Source organism: Pinus tabuliformis, chromosome 3_2, assembly GCF_031772625.1.
Source record: "Pinus tabuliformis cultivar Carrire ecotype Pingquan chromosome 3_2, CPIR1, whole genome shotgun sequence".
Classification (NCBI taxonomy): Eukaryota; Viridiplantae; Streptophyta; class Pinopsida; order Pinales; family Pinaceae; genus Pinus; species Pinus tabuliformis.
Window position 1 is genome coordinate 1048427017 of NC_142302.1, and position 17943 is coordinate 1048444959.

The 17943-nt window shown below is 40.0% G+C and overlaps 1 protein-coding gene across 1 annotated transcript in view; it reads right to left on the reverse strand.

The window, feature by feature from the left end:
• Positions 1 to 16901, reverse strand: part of LOC149184187 (CLP protease regulatory subunit CLPX1, mitochondrial-like) — a 202646-nt gene extending 185745 nt beyond the window's left edge. The window contains exon 1 of the mRNA XM_089417418.1: positions 16153 to 16901. Within this exon, the coding sequence (XP_089273544.1) occupies positions 16153 to 16569 (417 nt within the window). The 5' untranslated portion in view covers positions 16570 to 16901. The remainder of the gene's footprint in view (positions 1 to 16152) is intronic.
• Between the last annotated feature and the right edge of the window lie 1042 nt (positions 16902 to 17943).

The following is a 17943-nucleotide window of genomic DNA, read 5'->3' on the forward strand; positions in this document are numbered from 1 at the left end:
CCCGCCTATGATGTCACCGCCACGTCCTCGTGACGTCACCCCTGCATCCCCGCCGCTACTCCACGTCACCTCTGCGTCGACCCCCCCACTGTTACGTGTCACTGCCACGTCACCCTGCCACGTCACCATGTCGTATCGGGACCCACCGCTGACGTCATGCTGACGTCATCACCGAAAAAGGCAAGAAAGGCGAAAATCGCAGCAAAGGATGCCCGAAATGAAAAATTGAGGCAGTTTTCGATGCACGATTAGCGCTCGCATCGCTAAGAAAAATTGGTCAAAATGGAGGGCCTCCTATGGCTCGGCTACCTGCAAAACCCAAAAATTCGCAATTTGACAGGATTTCTTCATTTATATTCATATTCAGATCGGCCAGCGCCGATAGCATTCCAGAGGCCACGAAAAGCATTTTCAGCAGCCATTTTTGCCTTGAAAGGGCAGAAAAGGGGGCGATTTTACAGTTTCAAACACATCAAGGGAGAGAAAGCGGCCCGATTCGAATGTGAAAGGGTATCAGAGGAAAGATGAAGCCCTGATCAAATCAAAGAGCATCAGTGAAGCGGCAAAGAGTATCAGATCGGCAATACCAAAGCAGGTGAACATTAAAGGCCCCCAAGCAAAGTCAAAGAAAGCGGTGAAGCCATTTAAGGCTCTCAAATCACAGTTAATGCACCTCAAAACCACTCAAGAACAGGGGATCAAAACCCGAAGCACAGTTATGGCCAAATGAACAGCACAGAGCCATAAGGACACCATATTAACTCATTTTGATACAGCTGCCTCCAACACAGCTCAAAGATATTTTCTTGCATTAATTTCAGGACAAGATTAAGTTAAAAAACTCGTTTCCCTCAGACCTGTTTAAGGTCTGCTGTAATAGATATTTTTGGAAATTTTTCTCTATATAAACCACCCTAATTTACTGTTTAGAGGGTTGGTTGGTTGATTCGCTCCACTAGAGACTCGCTCTGTATGTTTGATGATTTCTTTAATCAAAGACTGCTGAAAGTTTGGAAGATGGACTGTCTGCTGTGTTATTAATGTTTTGAAGAGTGAATTATGGAATTCTTGTGTTGCAACATGACTCAATAAGTGTTTCCTACCTCTGTTTTCCATTGATATATGCTCATATCATACATATGTCACCATCTAAAATAGCAGGAAAAATGAATAGCTCAGACTTTGTTTAATTGCACTCTGTGCTCAATTTCTGTTGTTTCCTTATGTTTTCATCTGAATTGGTAATGAATATGAATTCCCTTTGGCTCATATTTCCCTAATTCACCCATGTTTGACAGTTATCTAGGAATTCTTCACTGCTCCTAGATAGAGCTCATTCACCTTCCCTCTGTTAAGCTGAACGAGAGATTCTTAATTGCCTCTCATTCCTTAGCCTTCAATCCATCTCCATTTAGCTTGAAAGTTGTTTCATGTGTAGCTATCTTGCTCCATATTCCTCTTGTGACCAAGAAAATGCACCAGCAGTCCTACTCCTTGACTCCATGCCCAATGGTTTGAAACTTTCATACTATACCTACCTCTCTACTTGGAAGCATCATCCTTCCCACCAAACTTAAACAAAACCCCTTGAAATCAATAACTAGCCTAAAATCATCATCAACAAAGCTAAATCATTAAGAGATAGCCCTCTCTGATTGCAAGTGGGCTAGAACCTGCAGTCCAAAGATTGGTTAGTGGTTACCTCGGCCGTATCCCTTAAGGAGTCAAGGGACAACCTGAGTGTTAACATAATGGCAACTCCACTGGGGACGAATCATTTGTTTATTGTTGTAAATTACTAAATCCCCATTTTTTATCAGTTTGCCTTTCGAATAAGTCTTAAACTTGTTTTGAAAAATCCCAAAAAATCAAAAATTCTCATAAAATCTCAAAATATTTTGTTTCTTGAAGAAAATTCCCCTTTTTTAGTTTATTCCATATTTAGCTCTGGTCTGTGTTGGTGGACAGAGATCAGATCCTTCAAAGTTAGTTTATCCACCTGGCGACTCCACATCATCCTCATAATAAAGACTCCACTGGAGAAATGAACCCAAAAGAAATATATGAGCAGATCAGGCTGTTGACCCGGATTATTATCCAAGAGGTCATGTTCTTTCTCTTCCATAAAATTTTGCTGTGTATATTGTATTTTAAGTACGAGTTTAAATTTGATTTTTATGATTTGCCTTTTGAAAATGTTGAGGAAAGCCCTCCTTGCACATTAGAACAGCAGCCTTTAAATGCTGCTGAAGATCATCATACGGCCAAGGAGGAAACAAGTATCAAAGCAAATCATCCTATCCCTGTTCATATCGAGCCCAGCCATTCAATCCCTGTACATACTCCTGTGCCTCATAAAGTTCCTGATAGATATAAGCCTCTCATTTTGCCTCCCATGCTCAATCCTTTGCCTAAAAATCATCCTGAGTATCTCCCAAGATTTGATGGAGAGAATGGAGTTACTGCTCAGAAGCATGTCCAAGTTTTTGAAGATTATCTTAACTTGTTTGAAGTGGATGTTGAGAATGTTAGTATTAGGCTTTTCGCTCTTTCTTTGCAAGGCAAAATCAGGAGTTGGTTCAAAACTCTGCCTCACGCAAGCATCTCAAATCTTGAGCAATTTCTCAAACTCTTCCTTGATAGATGGATAATCAAAGTCAATCTCCTCATGATCATAGAAGAATATAATCAGTTAAAAAGACATCCAGATGAGACAGTACAACAATTTTCAGACAGATTCAATCAAATTTATCATTCAATGCCATTGAATATAAAACCTCCCCCTGATTTGGCTCTACTGCATTATCCAATAGCATTTGATCCAGAGATAGAATTTCATCTGAGAGAGAGAAACCCCTCCACTATGCAACAGATGCAGAACATGGCAGTAGATGTAGAGGTTAATTTGAAAGTTAGGCAGAGGAAGCTGAAAGCAGAAAAAGAGGAAGAACTTGATATCTTGATAAAGAAAGCAGAGGAATTAAAGCAGATGGTCACAATGAAAGTTGAATGTTTAGATCACCATGACACTTTTGCTCCACAAGAAGAAAGGGTTGACATTTCTGAACATATTTTTACCAATTCAACCAACCATAGATCAAAAGACACATTCACAGAACAATGTGTGGAGGAGCAATCCCCTAATTTACTATGTGCATTCGATAATATGGCTTCTTTTAGTAATGTGCCCAAATATGATCAATATGATGATGACTATGTTTTTCAGATCCAAAATAACCTTGCAGACGAATCAGAAGATAATTTGGGCAAAGACAAAGAGATCCAGGTTCAATAGCTTCAAAGTACTAATCAGCTCGGTCACTTCAGCAATAAGAATGACGAGGAAAGTGCAGAAAATTTTGAAATAAGTGAAGGAACTTTACCATTTTGTTTTGAGTCTTTTCAGTTTATCAGAGATAACTATCATGCTACAAAAAATCAAATATGAACAAGCCTTGGTATTGACCATCTGGAAAGCAAGCAAATCTTTGTTCAAAATTTGTCATATCTAAATTTGCAGCCCCAGAATCTCATTGAACATCAAATAGCAGAAAAAGGCGTGGAAGCAGCAACATATGATCAAAAAATCCAAGTTGGTTCCTTGCCCTTTTGTTTTGAATCATCTGAATTGTTCAAAGAAAAAGAAGAACAGCTGATAGGAATCTGTCAAGTTCCATTTGAACCTGTAGGTAATAAATTACAGCAGACCTTCCAAACTCTCTATGATCCAACCGCTGACAGGTCGAATGAGGAGAGAAATCAGAATTCTTCTCCATTAACAGACCATGAAGGTCCAAATCAAGATGATAATGGTTGCAGTAGACAGGCCCTACAGTCAGTTAAAATATCATCACAAACAGCAGTTGAAAGCATGAAGGGTGGTGAAGACAAGGATGATATTTCAGGTTCATGGCATGAAAGCTATCCAAAAAATTTGCATAGTTGTTTGATTCAGCTCAGGAGTAGTGTATATATTTTGTAAGATCCTTTTGTACAGTTTCTAGATTCAGCAAAGGAGATCAGGAGTTTCCTTATCTTCTCAAAGTTCAACAAAGCCAGATTTGATTGTAAGATCTCAGTTTTAAACACCATCAAATACAGGCAGCACAGAGCACTGATGTTTATAATGCTTAAGTGGCTACATTGGCTATTTCATTTCACCTAACCAGCAAAGAAAGTGTTGATTAGAGTAGGTAGGTAGGATTTCAGTTTTCTGTCTGGATAGCAGCTTCCTGTAGTTGAAGCCCGAAGTGAAGGCCCTAAGCTCTTCAAGTCTGCTGTCATATATATAAATAAAGCAGCCAGCAAAGGGAGGTTCTCAGAGTACAACAACAATTGAAGATCAAGGCAATCTGACCTGTTGTTCTTGACTTTTCACAAGGAAAAGCCATCCCCAAGTGGAGCCACTGTTAGCTTCCTATACCAATAGGTTTCATATTTCATGATTGACAGTGTAAGTGCCAAAAATTTTCATCTTTTCCATGCTGCAAAAGTTCCATTTTTTAAAGATTTCATAGTTAAGGGAAGGCCAAACAGCTCAATCTTGGCTTAGGTTTAAATTTTTTGTTTTAGAGATAGCGAATAAAGTGTCTGTCCAAATAGCTTAAGCTGGGCAGATGAGTAGCTAGGTAGAGAAATGAAGGAGCCCAACTGCTTAATCTGGGCCCTTGGAAGAGATAAGTATACATTTAGATAGGAGGGCAGTCAAAAGAAAAGAGGATAATCAGGGTCTACAAGTCTAAGTGCACCCATTTCAAAAGGAAGAAAAAATGTTAGGTGTATTAAGCTGGGTAGGTAGCCTGAGGTTGCAGAGGCAAGGTGTTCACCACCTCATACATTATCAATCAGAGCTCATCTCATCAATGACAGAAATGTCAAAGCAGTGGTTTAATGGCAGAACTATGCAAGCATGTCTAACTCCCTTACACCTCCCCCTCAAAATCTCTCACTAACATCCCCTTGAGGACCCTGGGATCTGCCCAACAAGTCCTGTTTTCACTTCATTTTTTGTAAAAATACTAAGTCAAGCTTTGACTTTCTTCAATGAAAAGAAGCCACATTTCTTGTATAAAAATCACTCTTCCACATCCCTTCCCATTCTGATGTCTGAGTTTCATTTCATAAACTTAGCCTTTTTACTAGATTTTCACCTCACAAACCCATATTAACTTCTAATTCTATTTATATAGCTCCCTAGCTACTTTCCCATCCCTAATTGCTACAAAAACTATATAAAAATCCCAAAAATATTACATATACCACCCTATAGCACTATAGCTATGTACATACAGTTCAGGGAAATAATAGTCCACCTGGGACCATTATCAACCCATCCGCATCCTAAACTCTGGAATTGATCCAACCTCTGGTTGAGTTAATAACCTATATCTACTCCTCTACTCACCAAAACCCTATGATTTTACCCCTCCGCAGTCATTTTCCCAATGTTTAAATGTTTAATAGTTTTGGTTGAACATTAAAATTAATTCATACCCGCATAACACTCCATAAAACCCCCAAACCCGCATCAGCCTAAGGTTTTATACCCCCTTCGGCGCGTAATTATGTTGATATAGCGCGCGGGCCCTGCTCCAAAGTTGCACGCCACCCCAATTAACCTGCCAGCCGTCCGATGGCCAGCTCTCCAGATCCAAGGGTGGGCGGTCATTCCTGCTCCCCGATCCGCCGGAGGTTAACGTCAGGGGGATGGGCGGTTTCCCTGTCGTACCCCCGCCATGTGTCAGCCTACCGATGTGTTCGGAGGCCCCTCCCCCAATACCACCTACGTGGAAAAGCGGTGCAGGAGAAAACCGGATACCGCTCCCCGCCTATGATGTCACCGCCACGTCCTCGTGACGTCACCCCTGCATCCCCGCCGTTGCTCCACGTCACCTCTGCGTCGACCCCCCCACTGTTACGTGTCACTGCCACGTCACCCTGCCACGTCACCATGCCGTACCGGGACCCACCGCTGATGTCATGCTGACGTCATCACCGAAAAAGGCACGAAAGGCGAAAATCACAGCAAAGGATGCCCGGAATGAAAAACTGAGGCAGTTTTCGATGCGCGATTAGCGCTCGCATCGCTAAGAAAAATTGGTCAAAATGGAGGGCCTCCTATGGCTCGGCTACCTGCAAAACCCAAAAATTCGCAATTTGACAGGATTTCTTCATTTATATTCATATTCAGATCGGCCAGCACCGATATCATTCCAGAGGCCACGAAAAGCATTTGCAGCAGCCATTTTTGCCTTGAAAGGGCAGAAAAGGGGGCGATTTGACAGTTTCAAACACATCAAGGGAGAGAAAGCGGCCCGATTCGACTGTGAAAGGGTATCAGAGGAAAGATGAAGCCCTGATCAAATCAAAGAGTATCAGTGAAGCGGCAAAGAGTATCAGATCGGCAATACCAAAGCAGGTGAACATTAAAGGCCCCCAAGCAAAGTCAAAGAAAGCGGTGAAGCCATTTAAGGCTCTCAAATCACAGTTAATGCACCTCAAAACCACTCAAGAGCAGGGGATCAAAACCCGAAGCACGTTATGGCTAAATGAACAGCACAGAGCCATAAGGACACCATATTAACTCATTTTAATACAGCTGCCTCCAGCGCAGCTCAAAGATATTTTCTTGCATTAATTTCAGGACAAGATTAAGTTAAAAAACTTGCTTCCCTCAGACCTGTTTAAGGTTTGCTGTAATAGATATTTTTGGAAATTTTTCTCTATATAAACCACCCTAATTTACTGTTTAAAGGGTTGGTTGGTTGATTCGCTCCACTAGAGACTCGCTCTGTATGTTTGATGATTTCTTTAATCAAAGACTGCTGAAAGTTTGGAAGATGGACTGTCTGCTGTGTTATTAATGTTTTGAAGAGTGAATTATGGAATTCTTGTGCTGCAACATGACTCAATAAGTGTTTCCTACCTCTGTTTTCCATTGATATATGCTCATATCATACATATGTCACCATCTAAAATAGCAGGAAAAATGAATAGCTCAGACTTTGTTTAATTGCACTCTGTGCTCAATTTCTGTTGTTTCCTTGTGTTTTCATCTGAATTGGTAATGAATATGAATTCCCTTTGGCTCATATTTCCCTAATTCACCCATGTTTGACAGTTATCTAGGAATTCTTCACTGCTCCTAGATAGAGCTCATTCACCTTCCCTCTGTTAAGTTGAACGAGAGATTCTTAATTGCCTCTCATTCCTTAGCCTTCAATCCATCTCCATTTAGCTTGAAAGTTGTTTCATGTGTAGCTATCTTGCTCCATATTCCTCTTGTGACCAAGAAAACGCACCAACAGTCCTACTCCTTGACTCCATGCCCAATGGTTTGAAACTTTCATACTATACCTACCTCTCTACTTGGAAGCATCATCCTTCCCACCAAAACTTAAACAAAACCCCTTGAAATCAATAACTAGCCTAAAATCATCATGAACAAAGCTAAATCATTAAGAGAGAGCCCTCTCTGATTGCAGGTGGGCTAGAACCAGAAGTCCAAAGATTGGTTAGTGGTTACCTCGGCCGTATCCCTTAAGGAGTCAAGGGACAACCTGAGTGTTAACAGGGTGCACTGAACAAGGACAACAGTATAGATTCTAGAACTTTCTAAATCCAGGTTTAAGATGTACCTCGAGGTTGCTAGAATTGGAATTTATACCAAGGCAGAGGACTTAAATATTGGAATTCAAGATATTCATAGCTTGAAGTCACAAAAAAATGCCTATGTATTAAATAATCGGACTCAACACAACCTTGAGTTACATATTGCCCACAGGAGCGTGGTCTAGCGGAAAGCAGCAGGATGGTCAGGCTTGTATTAACTTAGAAAGCTGAGTTCAAAACCCCCAGAGGGGATGCAGATGAGGCCACGTTCAAGTCCTGGTTGCCTTTGACAGCATCAACACTAAGAATATTCTTGGATCACTGTGCTATCTTAGTTTGTGTTTAGGTATTTTTTCCTAACAAGGAAATGTTTCATCGGAAAATTTGCCAAAACGATTGTTGCCATTGCCTGCACAACAAAAACAAAGATCACTGTAACTGCAGGTTTGCTCTTGAAAGAAGCCCAAATTTCTATAATCTCTCTTATCTTAGTTTGTGTTTACGCATTTTTCATTATTTCTCAGTTTCCCTGCTGAAAGAAACCGACATTTATATAATCTCTTCGCGCTCAACATTATGAGTATGTATAATCCACAGAAAATTGAAAGTCAATGACACAGTTTCAAAATTGCTAGTCAGCTTCCCTGAGTCTACTGTTTATATTTTAATGATTAAGCCAAAAAAAATCAAATGCATCAATATGTACCTACAGATACAGATATTTAGCTTTAAAAGAAGATAATAACACTGACTCATTTGTAGAAAATGATGCTTCTAGACCTGATAAACTTTGATACCAGCATTTTATATTCGACGTGTGTTGTTTATGTTTTTCTCTAATCATCTAGCTTTTTCGCACATTTGCCTTTTGTGCGTTAGGGGTTGCTTTTGCATCAGGGTTGTCTATTTGAACCCATTGACCATCTACTATTGTGACAATTATTTGGACATCAATAGAATTATCAAATCTTATCTATTCATAATGTATAACGGACATATAATGAAATCCAAAATTCTTTCTTGTGAAGAAAAAATAAATATCAAGCCATTACGAAACAAAACCTAAACAAATCGCAGAGCTGAGTAAAATGAACTTTCAACTGGCATTGAATATTACCGAATTTCGTACTCCTTTAAGCTTCAAACAATTACAAAACAAAAACGCTTCAATTTTGAAAAAAATGACAGCGCAAAATGAACAACCAGCAGCATTAAATTTTACTGGACATTGAAGTCCTCTTTTAATATTCGATTATTGCAGACCAAAAATTATTTAAATTTAAGCAAATAGCAGAGTAAATTGAACAATCAACCGGCATTTAATTTTGCAGAATACTGCAATCCTTTCTCATACAGAAATATCAAATAATTGTAACACAAAAACCATATAAATTTAATAAATAACGGAAATGAACATTCAACCAATTTTATTTTACTAAATATTTGAAATTGAAGGAGCCGGAGCGCGGGAGAGTATACGTCCCAGAGAGATCATGCCACCATTTCTCAGACTCAACAGGTTTCAGCCACTCGTCAAAGTATGAGCCAGACATCTTTCGGGAGTTCCTAAACCTCATGCAGCTGATTGTTTTTCCCTGGTTTAGATGAGTGTCATCAGTTGATTGGTTTTTGGGTCGGAAGGCATCATAGCCTCCTTCACGTTGCGCCACCCTGCTTCTAGTTGTAGTCTCCTGCATGCTCTCCCTCCCTATCCTTCGGACACGTAGAGATGGTATCATTTCTCGTTTCCATGCAAGAGAACGCCTGGAGGGGGAATTGTATGGTGCTACGTTGTCCCTTCTAAGTTATAAATATTCCCCCAGAAGCTATCTTGTGTTTTCCTTTTCCAATCCTGGGCCTCACGGCTTCGGGTTGCTCTGCAAGGATTGCCACGAGGGAGGTCTGTAAACTTCAAATTTTTTGCTATTCCTTGCAGTAAATATCTGGTTTTTTTGGGCTTTAGTTTTTCGTGGTTCTCTGCTACTTTGCTTGGATGGTTCTGGAATGGTAATGGACGCTCTCTCCCGCTGCTCCGGCAAAAGCTCAAAAAGGTCAGTATCGTTTCTCTTCGTATGTCATCTGATTTAATGGTCTTGAAGATGAAGGTTGTTCTTAATCAGGGTCTGTAGTAAATTGTCATCTATTAGTGGAATCGATAAGGCGAATTTTCTGGTTTTGATAAAAATGCTGAAGTCGATTTTTATTAAAATAAAGAACTCTATAGTTTTTTACAGTCCCTGTTCAGATTTTCGCATTAGATTTGGGAAATGGTGGTGTGTTTTCCATCCATTCTGTTGCTGCATCGATTGTCAAGACCACTCTTCTGCATAGTGCTACAGCTCCAATCTGGTTTTTCTCAAAGCTGTTTTAAAATGGTTGTCGGAATACCAGATGAGCTTCCGGCATTTCCTATCTCTCCGGCGATCTGAAAAATTCAAATCTTTTCGGATAATTATCAGCTTCAGTACTTCCTAACTTGGCACAGTACACCAAATCTCTTCCATTCATTTCTAGTTTTCGACTGGGGGAATGGAATTGTCCTTTCCTGTCTTTTCTATAGAAGCATATTCTAGAGTGCCAGTCATTCCGCCTCCAATTTCCCTTTCTGGAGCCCTCTATCTTTCGGATCCCGAGTCCTCATCTTGCTGGAGCTCTTAATTATCCCTTTCTAGCTGTGTCCTTTTGTCAGGATCGGATCTATGGTCTGGATCTTTCCTAACTTGCCCTATTAATTTCTTCAGCCTCTAGGAGTTACTCCATTTGGGGATTTTGTTCATAAAGGAATCTACGGGTTAGATATTGCTTGTACTGCTGCTGCGGTTGAATGTCTCAAAGCACCTGTCGGATTAATTGCACCCTTATCTCTATCAAATGGCGGATGGGTCTAACTCATCAGCCACGAGGGCGTTTGTACAGGCCACTATCCAAGCTGAGGAGGCACGAAAAACATGCTCGAACCTTACAGGCTGGCAAGCTACGGTGGAAGACATGATAATCAATCCAGCCTGTAAAGTGTTTCATAAGTCTAAAAAGGATTTTCCCAAAAAAGACGGGTCTCCTTCTCTCTTTTACAACAAATCCAAGAATCCTGTTAAGACTGTACCCCCTTCGCAAGCCATTTCTTTAGATGGTGCTACCCTCTCAGAACGAATTGACAGTCTGAAGAATTTAGCTCTGGTTGGGAAATGGCATTTCCCTGAAATGGGTGATTCGGACATGAGGAAGTGGTTGTCGGACAAATGGTCTCCTTTGATTGGATATTCTCCTATCATCTCCCGACTTATGAAGGAATGGTATTCTTTCCATTTCCTAAAAGTATCTGATTTAGAGTTTGTTCTAAATGCTCCCTGGGTTTTTGGAAGAAGCTTCTTGGCCCTTTCTCGATGGTATATTGGTTTTGATCCATTAAAGAACACCCCATCGAACAGTCTGAGATGGGTGAAACTTCCGAACTTGCCGTTGGAAGTATGGTCAGAAGATTCTCTCTCAAAAATTGGGAATTCGATATGCAAGTTTGTTTATGTAGACCCCTGGTGTAGAGGAGAGAAAGATAAGAGAATTGCTTGGATCCTTATAGAGAAGTCGTACAAAGGTGGATATCCTGATCATATGGAGATAGCTTGGGGCAATTCCAAAATCCATCAAAGATTAGACTTTTCGGGTATCCCCTTCAGGTGTTCCTTGTGCCATAAAACAAGACACCTGATTAAAAATTGCAGTCATCGGTTCTCCCGAAGGATCAAGAAATCTAACTTCAAACAAGTTAGGAAGTCTGAATCTGATCGCTCCCTGGACTTTTTGGATATTCGGGAGTCCTCTCTACTAGAAAATCAAAATCTTTCAGCTCCTGCTCAAAAAATTTCTCATAATCTCCCTATTTATGATCCACTGTCTGAGCCGGACCCATGCTGCTCCCTTCAAGACTCTCTTGGGCGTTTCAATGCTAATACCTCGCCTCCTCTATGCACTCCAATTCTGGAACCCCGAGAGGACATCCCGGTCCCTTCTCCCCCTGTTATGAATCAAAGGGACATTGTTGTTGGCTCTCTTCCTATTCAGATTTCCTCCTCTTCTCCGACACCTGTCAAATCTCGTCCTGCTGACCCAAAAGGGAAGGATCCAATCCAAATACAAGAAAATGATCCTTGTCACATGCTTTCCCCGGATAATTCGCTTTCAGCATCCCCAGTCAACAATTTTGATAGCGACATTGACTCCCTTCTCAATAGGACATCTCTGGAACTTGAACCATTGACCATTCATAAACCATACAGTCCATCCCATCTAATCATAAGTCCAAATTCTGCAAAAAATATCACGGTCGGGAAGAAATCCAAGGGTGGTAGTCATCATTTTAGAGGAAGATCTGTAGTGACAGAGCATGGTGTGAGGAACTTATCTCTAGTGGAAGTTCCTGTTCTGGATTCATCGGAGTTCCAGCCTCTTAGAGCATGCGTGGCTGGCGAGTCATCTAAATGACCTTTCTTGCTTCTATGAATATCAGGGGCTTAGGCACAGCCCCTAAGTTTAATGCGCTAAAAGATGTATTCTACCTGGCTCATCCAAAGATCATTTTTATACAGGAAACCATGCATCCTAGCTATGTGTCTATTGCTTTTTTTAGGAGAATGTTTCCGAAGTGGTATATGGTTGCCACTGAGGCAAATGGTCAGTCTGGTGGTTTGGTGGTTTTGTGGATCCTGCCTGGATAAGGGCAAAAGCTTATAAGTGCTGTGCAGGAATTTTAATATCAGCATCTATCAAGGGTCAAGCTTTTGCACTCAACTTGCTTAATGTCTATGCTCCATATAAAAACAGACTTTCCTTTTGGGAGAGGCTTTTTGAATCCCGAATTCTAGAGATCGAATCGTTGTTGATGGCTGGCGACTTTAATTTGACTCTCAGTTCTGATGAATGTTGGGGTAATTGCAGGAAAATTGACCCTTTGGCTGACAGAATAAGGAAGGAATTACTAAATAGGGATCTGGTGGACATTGCCCCTGATAAAATGAGGCCTACGTGGGATAACAGCAGGACTGGGCAGGCCTACATAGCAAAGAGAATTGACAGAATCATCATACATGCTAACATTATCGGGAAATTGGGTATGCCAGTATTATCTATCGGGAATGATCACTCCTCTGATCACAGACCCATCCTTTAATGAAATAATTGCCAGTAAATGGAAGAGTATCCTCGAATCCGAAATGGCGCCTTTTATGCCATTCCGTGTAAAGATGGAGAGATTGCGGGCTGTGACGAAGGAGTGGCAAAATCAAAAGAGGAGGATGGATAAACAAGAGCTGAATAATATTCGAAAAGAACTAGACTCCCTATTAGAGTTAGCTGATCCCAACAGTCTATCTCTAGAACTGAAAAGCAAGATAAGAAATTTGGAGAAAAGGAAACAATTGATCTTGCTAAAGGAGGAGGCTACATGGCGGCTAAAGAGCAGAGCCATTTGGCTCAAAGAGGGAGACAGAAATACGAGATTCTTCCACAAGTATGCAAATGCAAGAAGAGAAAAAAACTCTATCTGGAGCATTAAAGACGAAAAGAGGAATGTTCTCTTATCTCACCAAGAGATCTCGATGGAGGCTATGAGATTTTTCCAAAATCAATATAAAAGAAGGGAGGTTCTCTTTCAAGATGCCCTGTGGGGCATAGAGTTGGTTCCGGAAATGTTTGATGATGCAGCAAATGAAGAGTTCATAAAGCCAATCTCTGAAGATGAACTTTCAAGAGCTATCAAATCTTTTAAAAAGGATAAAAGTCCGGGGCCGGACAGATGGCCAATCGAATTTTTCTCTCATTTCTTCGACCTTCTCAAAACAGACTTGTTACGGATGGTTGAAGCATCCCGGATGTCTGGAAGCATACATCCGGACACTTCCTCTACCTTCATTGCTCTAATTCCAAAAAAGAATAGGTCTGAGTCCTTTCACGACTTTAGGCCTATATCGCTCTGCAACATCATGTTCAAATTAACCTCAAAAATCATTGCGGAAAGAATGAAGCCTATTCTAAATTCCTTCATTTTTGGAGACCAACATGCGTTCTTAAAGGGCCGTATTATCTTGGATGCGGTTGCCATGACTCAGGAAAGTCTGTTTTCAATGCTGACAAAGAATTTGGATGCGGCTATCCTTAAGATTGATCTGCAAAAAGTCTATGATTGTGCAGATTGGGGCTTTTTAAGAATTCTGCTGGCAAAAATTGGACTGAAGTCACAAAGTGTCAATTGGGTCATGTCCTGTGTTGAGAACGTCAAATATTCAGTGATTGTAAATGGACTTCCTTTGTCTTTCTTCCAAGCGGAGAGAGGACTCCGACAGGGATGTCCCCTTTCCCCGCTGCTCTTCATTCTGGTAATGAACTCTCTCAGTCTACAGATAAATAAAGCAGTTGAAGACAAGAGATGCCGCCCGGTAAAGATTTGTAAGGATGTCTCCCTCTCTCATAATCTCTTTGTTGATGATGTCCTCATCTTTGCTGTGCTTTTTAAGGTCTCCTGGGCATGCATAAATGATATTCTTTCAAAATTTCAGAAAGCTACAGGTCTGTTTATCAATAAGGAAAAATCCTCTTTGTTTCATAACGATTCAAATATGGAAATCGTTCATTGGATATCTGAATTGATGGGTGTTGCTCCTTTTTCAATTAAGCAAGGGTTTCAATACTTGGGCTTCACCTTAAAGGCTAAAGGAAACTCCAAAAGGGATTGGCAATGGCTACTGGACCGGTTTTATAAAAAGATCTCAGGATGGGAGTTTAAATTTCTTTCTCTGGCTGGCAGATTCATCTTAGTACAGGCCGTCCTTTCCCAACTTTCAGTCTACTGGGCTCATATCTTCTTTCTTCCTGCCAGCATTATAAACCAAATGAACAGATTGATTGCTAATTTCCTCTGGGGAGGACATGCTTTTCAGAACAAAATTCATCTTGTCAAAATGGCTTCTATATCAAAACCAAAATGGGCTGGTGGATGGGGCCTTTTAGATATGCGCACTTTCGGGAAAGCCCTCCTCTGTAAGTCTTTTCATAGAGGTATTTTTGGCGACGGGCCATGGAGTAAGATTATTAAGGCAAAATATTTAAAAGGCAAGAGTATAGATTTCTGGTACAGGAGGCGGTCCATTGGCATCAGGAGTGGATTGACGATTTGGCAAAGTCTCAAGAAGGTCCATCCTTTCTTCATGGAGAATCTTCGCTGGAAACTCTGCTCGGGAACTAGTATGTTTATTGGTTATGATTCTATTTCATGCGCTCGGGAGTTCTCATTCCCTTTTCCGTTGGTCCACAATCTTCACAGACTGGGATGTTTTACATGGGACAAGCTGATAAAAGAATGGTCTGGTTCTTCCCCGGTTTGGTATGATGGGGAGGATCTGCATTTGCCCCAATCGATGCTCCCTCTCTGGAATTCGGTAAAAGCGAGCCTTTGTAGTTTGGGGATTATTCGATCGGGATCAAAGGATCTTCTGGCTTGGTCTCTCAAAAAATCAAACCAGCCTGTGAGCGTAAAGCATATTTATGCAGATATGATCTCTGTCAATGCAAGGAGTCCTCATCCATTGTTTCCTCTATGTTTTTGGAAGGCTGCATGTCCTCTCAAAATGATTATTTTCTCTTGGCTGCTATTTGGGAACACAAATCTTACATGGGAGGTTCTTCAAAGGAAAAAATGGCAAGGTCCGAGCCGATGTGCTATGTGCCTCAATGAAGCGGAACCTAATCTACACATGTTCTTTCAATGTGCCTCGTCCCTTTATATTTGGTATGAGCTGTCTTTATATTTTGGTTTTCCTTACATTTATCTTTTCTTCTGTTCAGGATGCTTTTATATGGTGGAGTAGGCAATCCTCATCTTGAAGATCGTTGTTTATCATTTCCTGTTGGTTCTTGTGGAACTGGAGGAACGCACAAATTTTCCAAGGTTCTAAGGAACCCCTTCATGCTATTCTACAGCGTATTCAGGCATGCCATGAATCCTTTCATCAAAATGACTCTCAGCCAAAGGCGCCTGCAATATGATTCTGGGGGTTTTTGCTCCTGCAAGATGGGTTCAGTCTTTCTGGATCTCTGTTCCAAGGCTGGGCCGATTGCTCCTATTTTCATATGTGTTAATTGTATGTAATCTTTTAATAGGGCTGTTTCTTCAAATGATCGTATAATCTGTTAGCATCTTTGGACAAGCGGGTTTTGTAGATGGGATGTATATGTTTTCCCTTTTTAGATATGGAAAATTCGGACTATTTGTATCCAATTTTTGCAAAGGTTGCTGGGCATTTTGGCTCAATCCAACAACTTATGTATTGAAGATCTTTATATTTTCTTAATATAAATCTATGATGGTTTTTTTCCTCTGAAAAAGAAATTTAATAGCCAACCAAAAAAGCTTTAAATTTTTACAACGCATTCAACTGGCGTTTCATTTTACTGAATTCTTAAAATTAAAATTAAAAAATCATGAACACAAAATACATGTCAAACTATTACAAATGAAAGGGAATCTAAGCAAAATAACAGACAGAATCAAACCTTCTTTGCACGCTCCTGACCGACGACAAATTTGTCAAGGGCCTCGTAAATTTCTCTGGGAGTAGGCATATCCTTGCCTAAATTCGAACCACCCCAAGCTTCTTTAGTCGCACCGGCTGCACCGGATCTTCCGTTTCCGCGACGAGAGCGCGCCCGGTTTGAATCGAGAAGGATCAAAGGAATCGAGGGCGCATCGACCGGCACGACCGGTGGAATACTCTGACCGTTTTCCGGTTGCGAATCCGCCGGTGGCTTCCCGTGTTTCCCAGCCATTTCACGCGAATTGAGGCCCATTCTGTCCTCGCGACACTCTTCTACCATCGGAAGCCACGCCAGAGATCTGAAGCTCGAGCAATGTAATCTCCAGTCTGAAGATTTGTTCACGGGGTTGAATTTGGGATTGGGTTGTTGTGTCATATTTCTGGAATTGCAATTGTTATGTTTTCACGTTTGAATCTCTGAGACTGCTAATTTTCCCAGACGTTTCCATCGCGCCATTGTGTGGTGTTATGTAAATGAGGTGGGACGAGACTGGAGATTCGACCCCAGACCTCTGACGAAGGAAATATTGCGGAGACTAAAGATTCGATACCCAGACCTCTGGTAAGGGAAGAAGAGCGAAAATTTGCAGAGGAGAGGGACATGCATACGGATCTCGTCGCTCGGAGAATGAAGAATGCAGCTTTGGATTTATTTATAAATCTAAACGCGGAGAATGGAGGTATATATAATTGTGGTAAGGGGCTCCACATGCGCATATGACGTCGGATGCTTGCGGAAGTGTTGGGATCTGTGTCTATATCATGAATAAGCATCGTATTTTGGGCTGCCATAAATACCATGTTGGCCATGGCTTCAACTTTTCACGAGAGTTGTTTGAAACAGTTTGGGACTGTTGGAAAGTGTGATTAAATTTGGTAATAAGATGGAATTTTTAAAATTAGAAAAATGGTTATATGATTTTTGTTTCTAACCGTTAAGGATAAAAAGAGTGAAATTTTATGGAAAATTATATGTATTGGAAATTTTACCAGTTCATTGTTTTGATTATAGGATTGTGTTTTTGTAAATGAAAAGTTTTTGAATTTAAAATAAAATATAAAATTATTTATAATTAATTATTAATTAGTTTTAAATGGAAGAGGAATGATTTATTATAAAGTTTTGTGAACCCAACGTTTCAGATTACCAAGTGAGTTCATTAATTAGTTTTTTTTTTTTTAAATGGTAGGCTATAAATATTTCATAAGAGAGAGGGTTTAAATTTTTATAAGTTATTAATGAAATTGATAAAAAAAATTAATCACGTTAAATCTTAAGAATGATCTATATTTTTTATCTCAAATATTTTTGGAAGAAATCACATTGGAATATTTAGGTCAGCGTTTCGAGGGAGCCTTTATGATTCATCATCTTCAGATTCTAATGTGATTTCTTTCCAAAATGTTTCAAATAACAATTATTTCTATTATTAATAATCATGATAAATTATATTAAATAAAATATTTAATTTTGTTGAGATAAGCTTAATTTAATAAGGTTATAATTTTGTTTGGAAAATAATGGAAATGTTAGCAACATTTTTATTAAATTTTGGGAAAACCATATTATAACTTTAAGATTTTGAGTATTGAGGGGTTTTTTATCACATTCAAACACTCCTATAATCAATAAAAAATGAAGTGATTTTAGCCAAAAATAACTTTCCAAACGAAATTATAACTTGGTTGAAATATTATGAGTTAAATAAAAATAATAATGAATGTTATAACTCAAGATTATATCTAATGA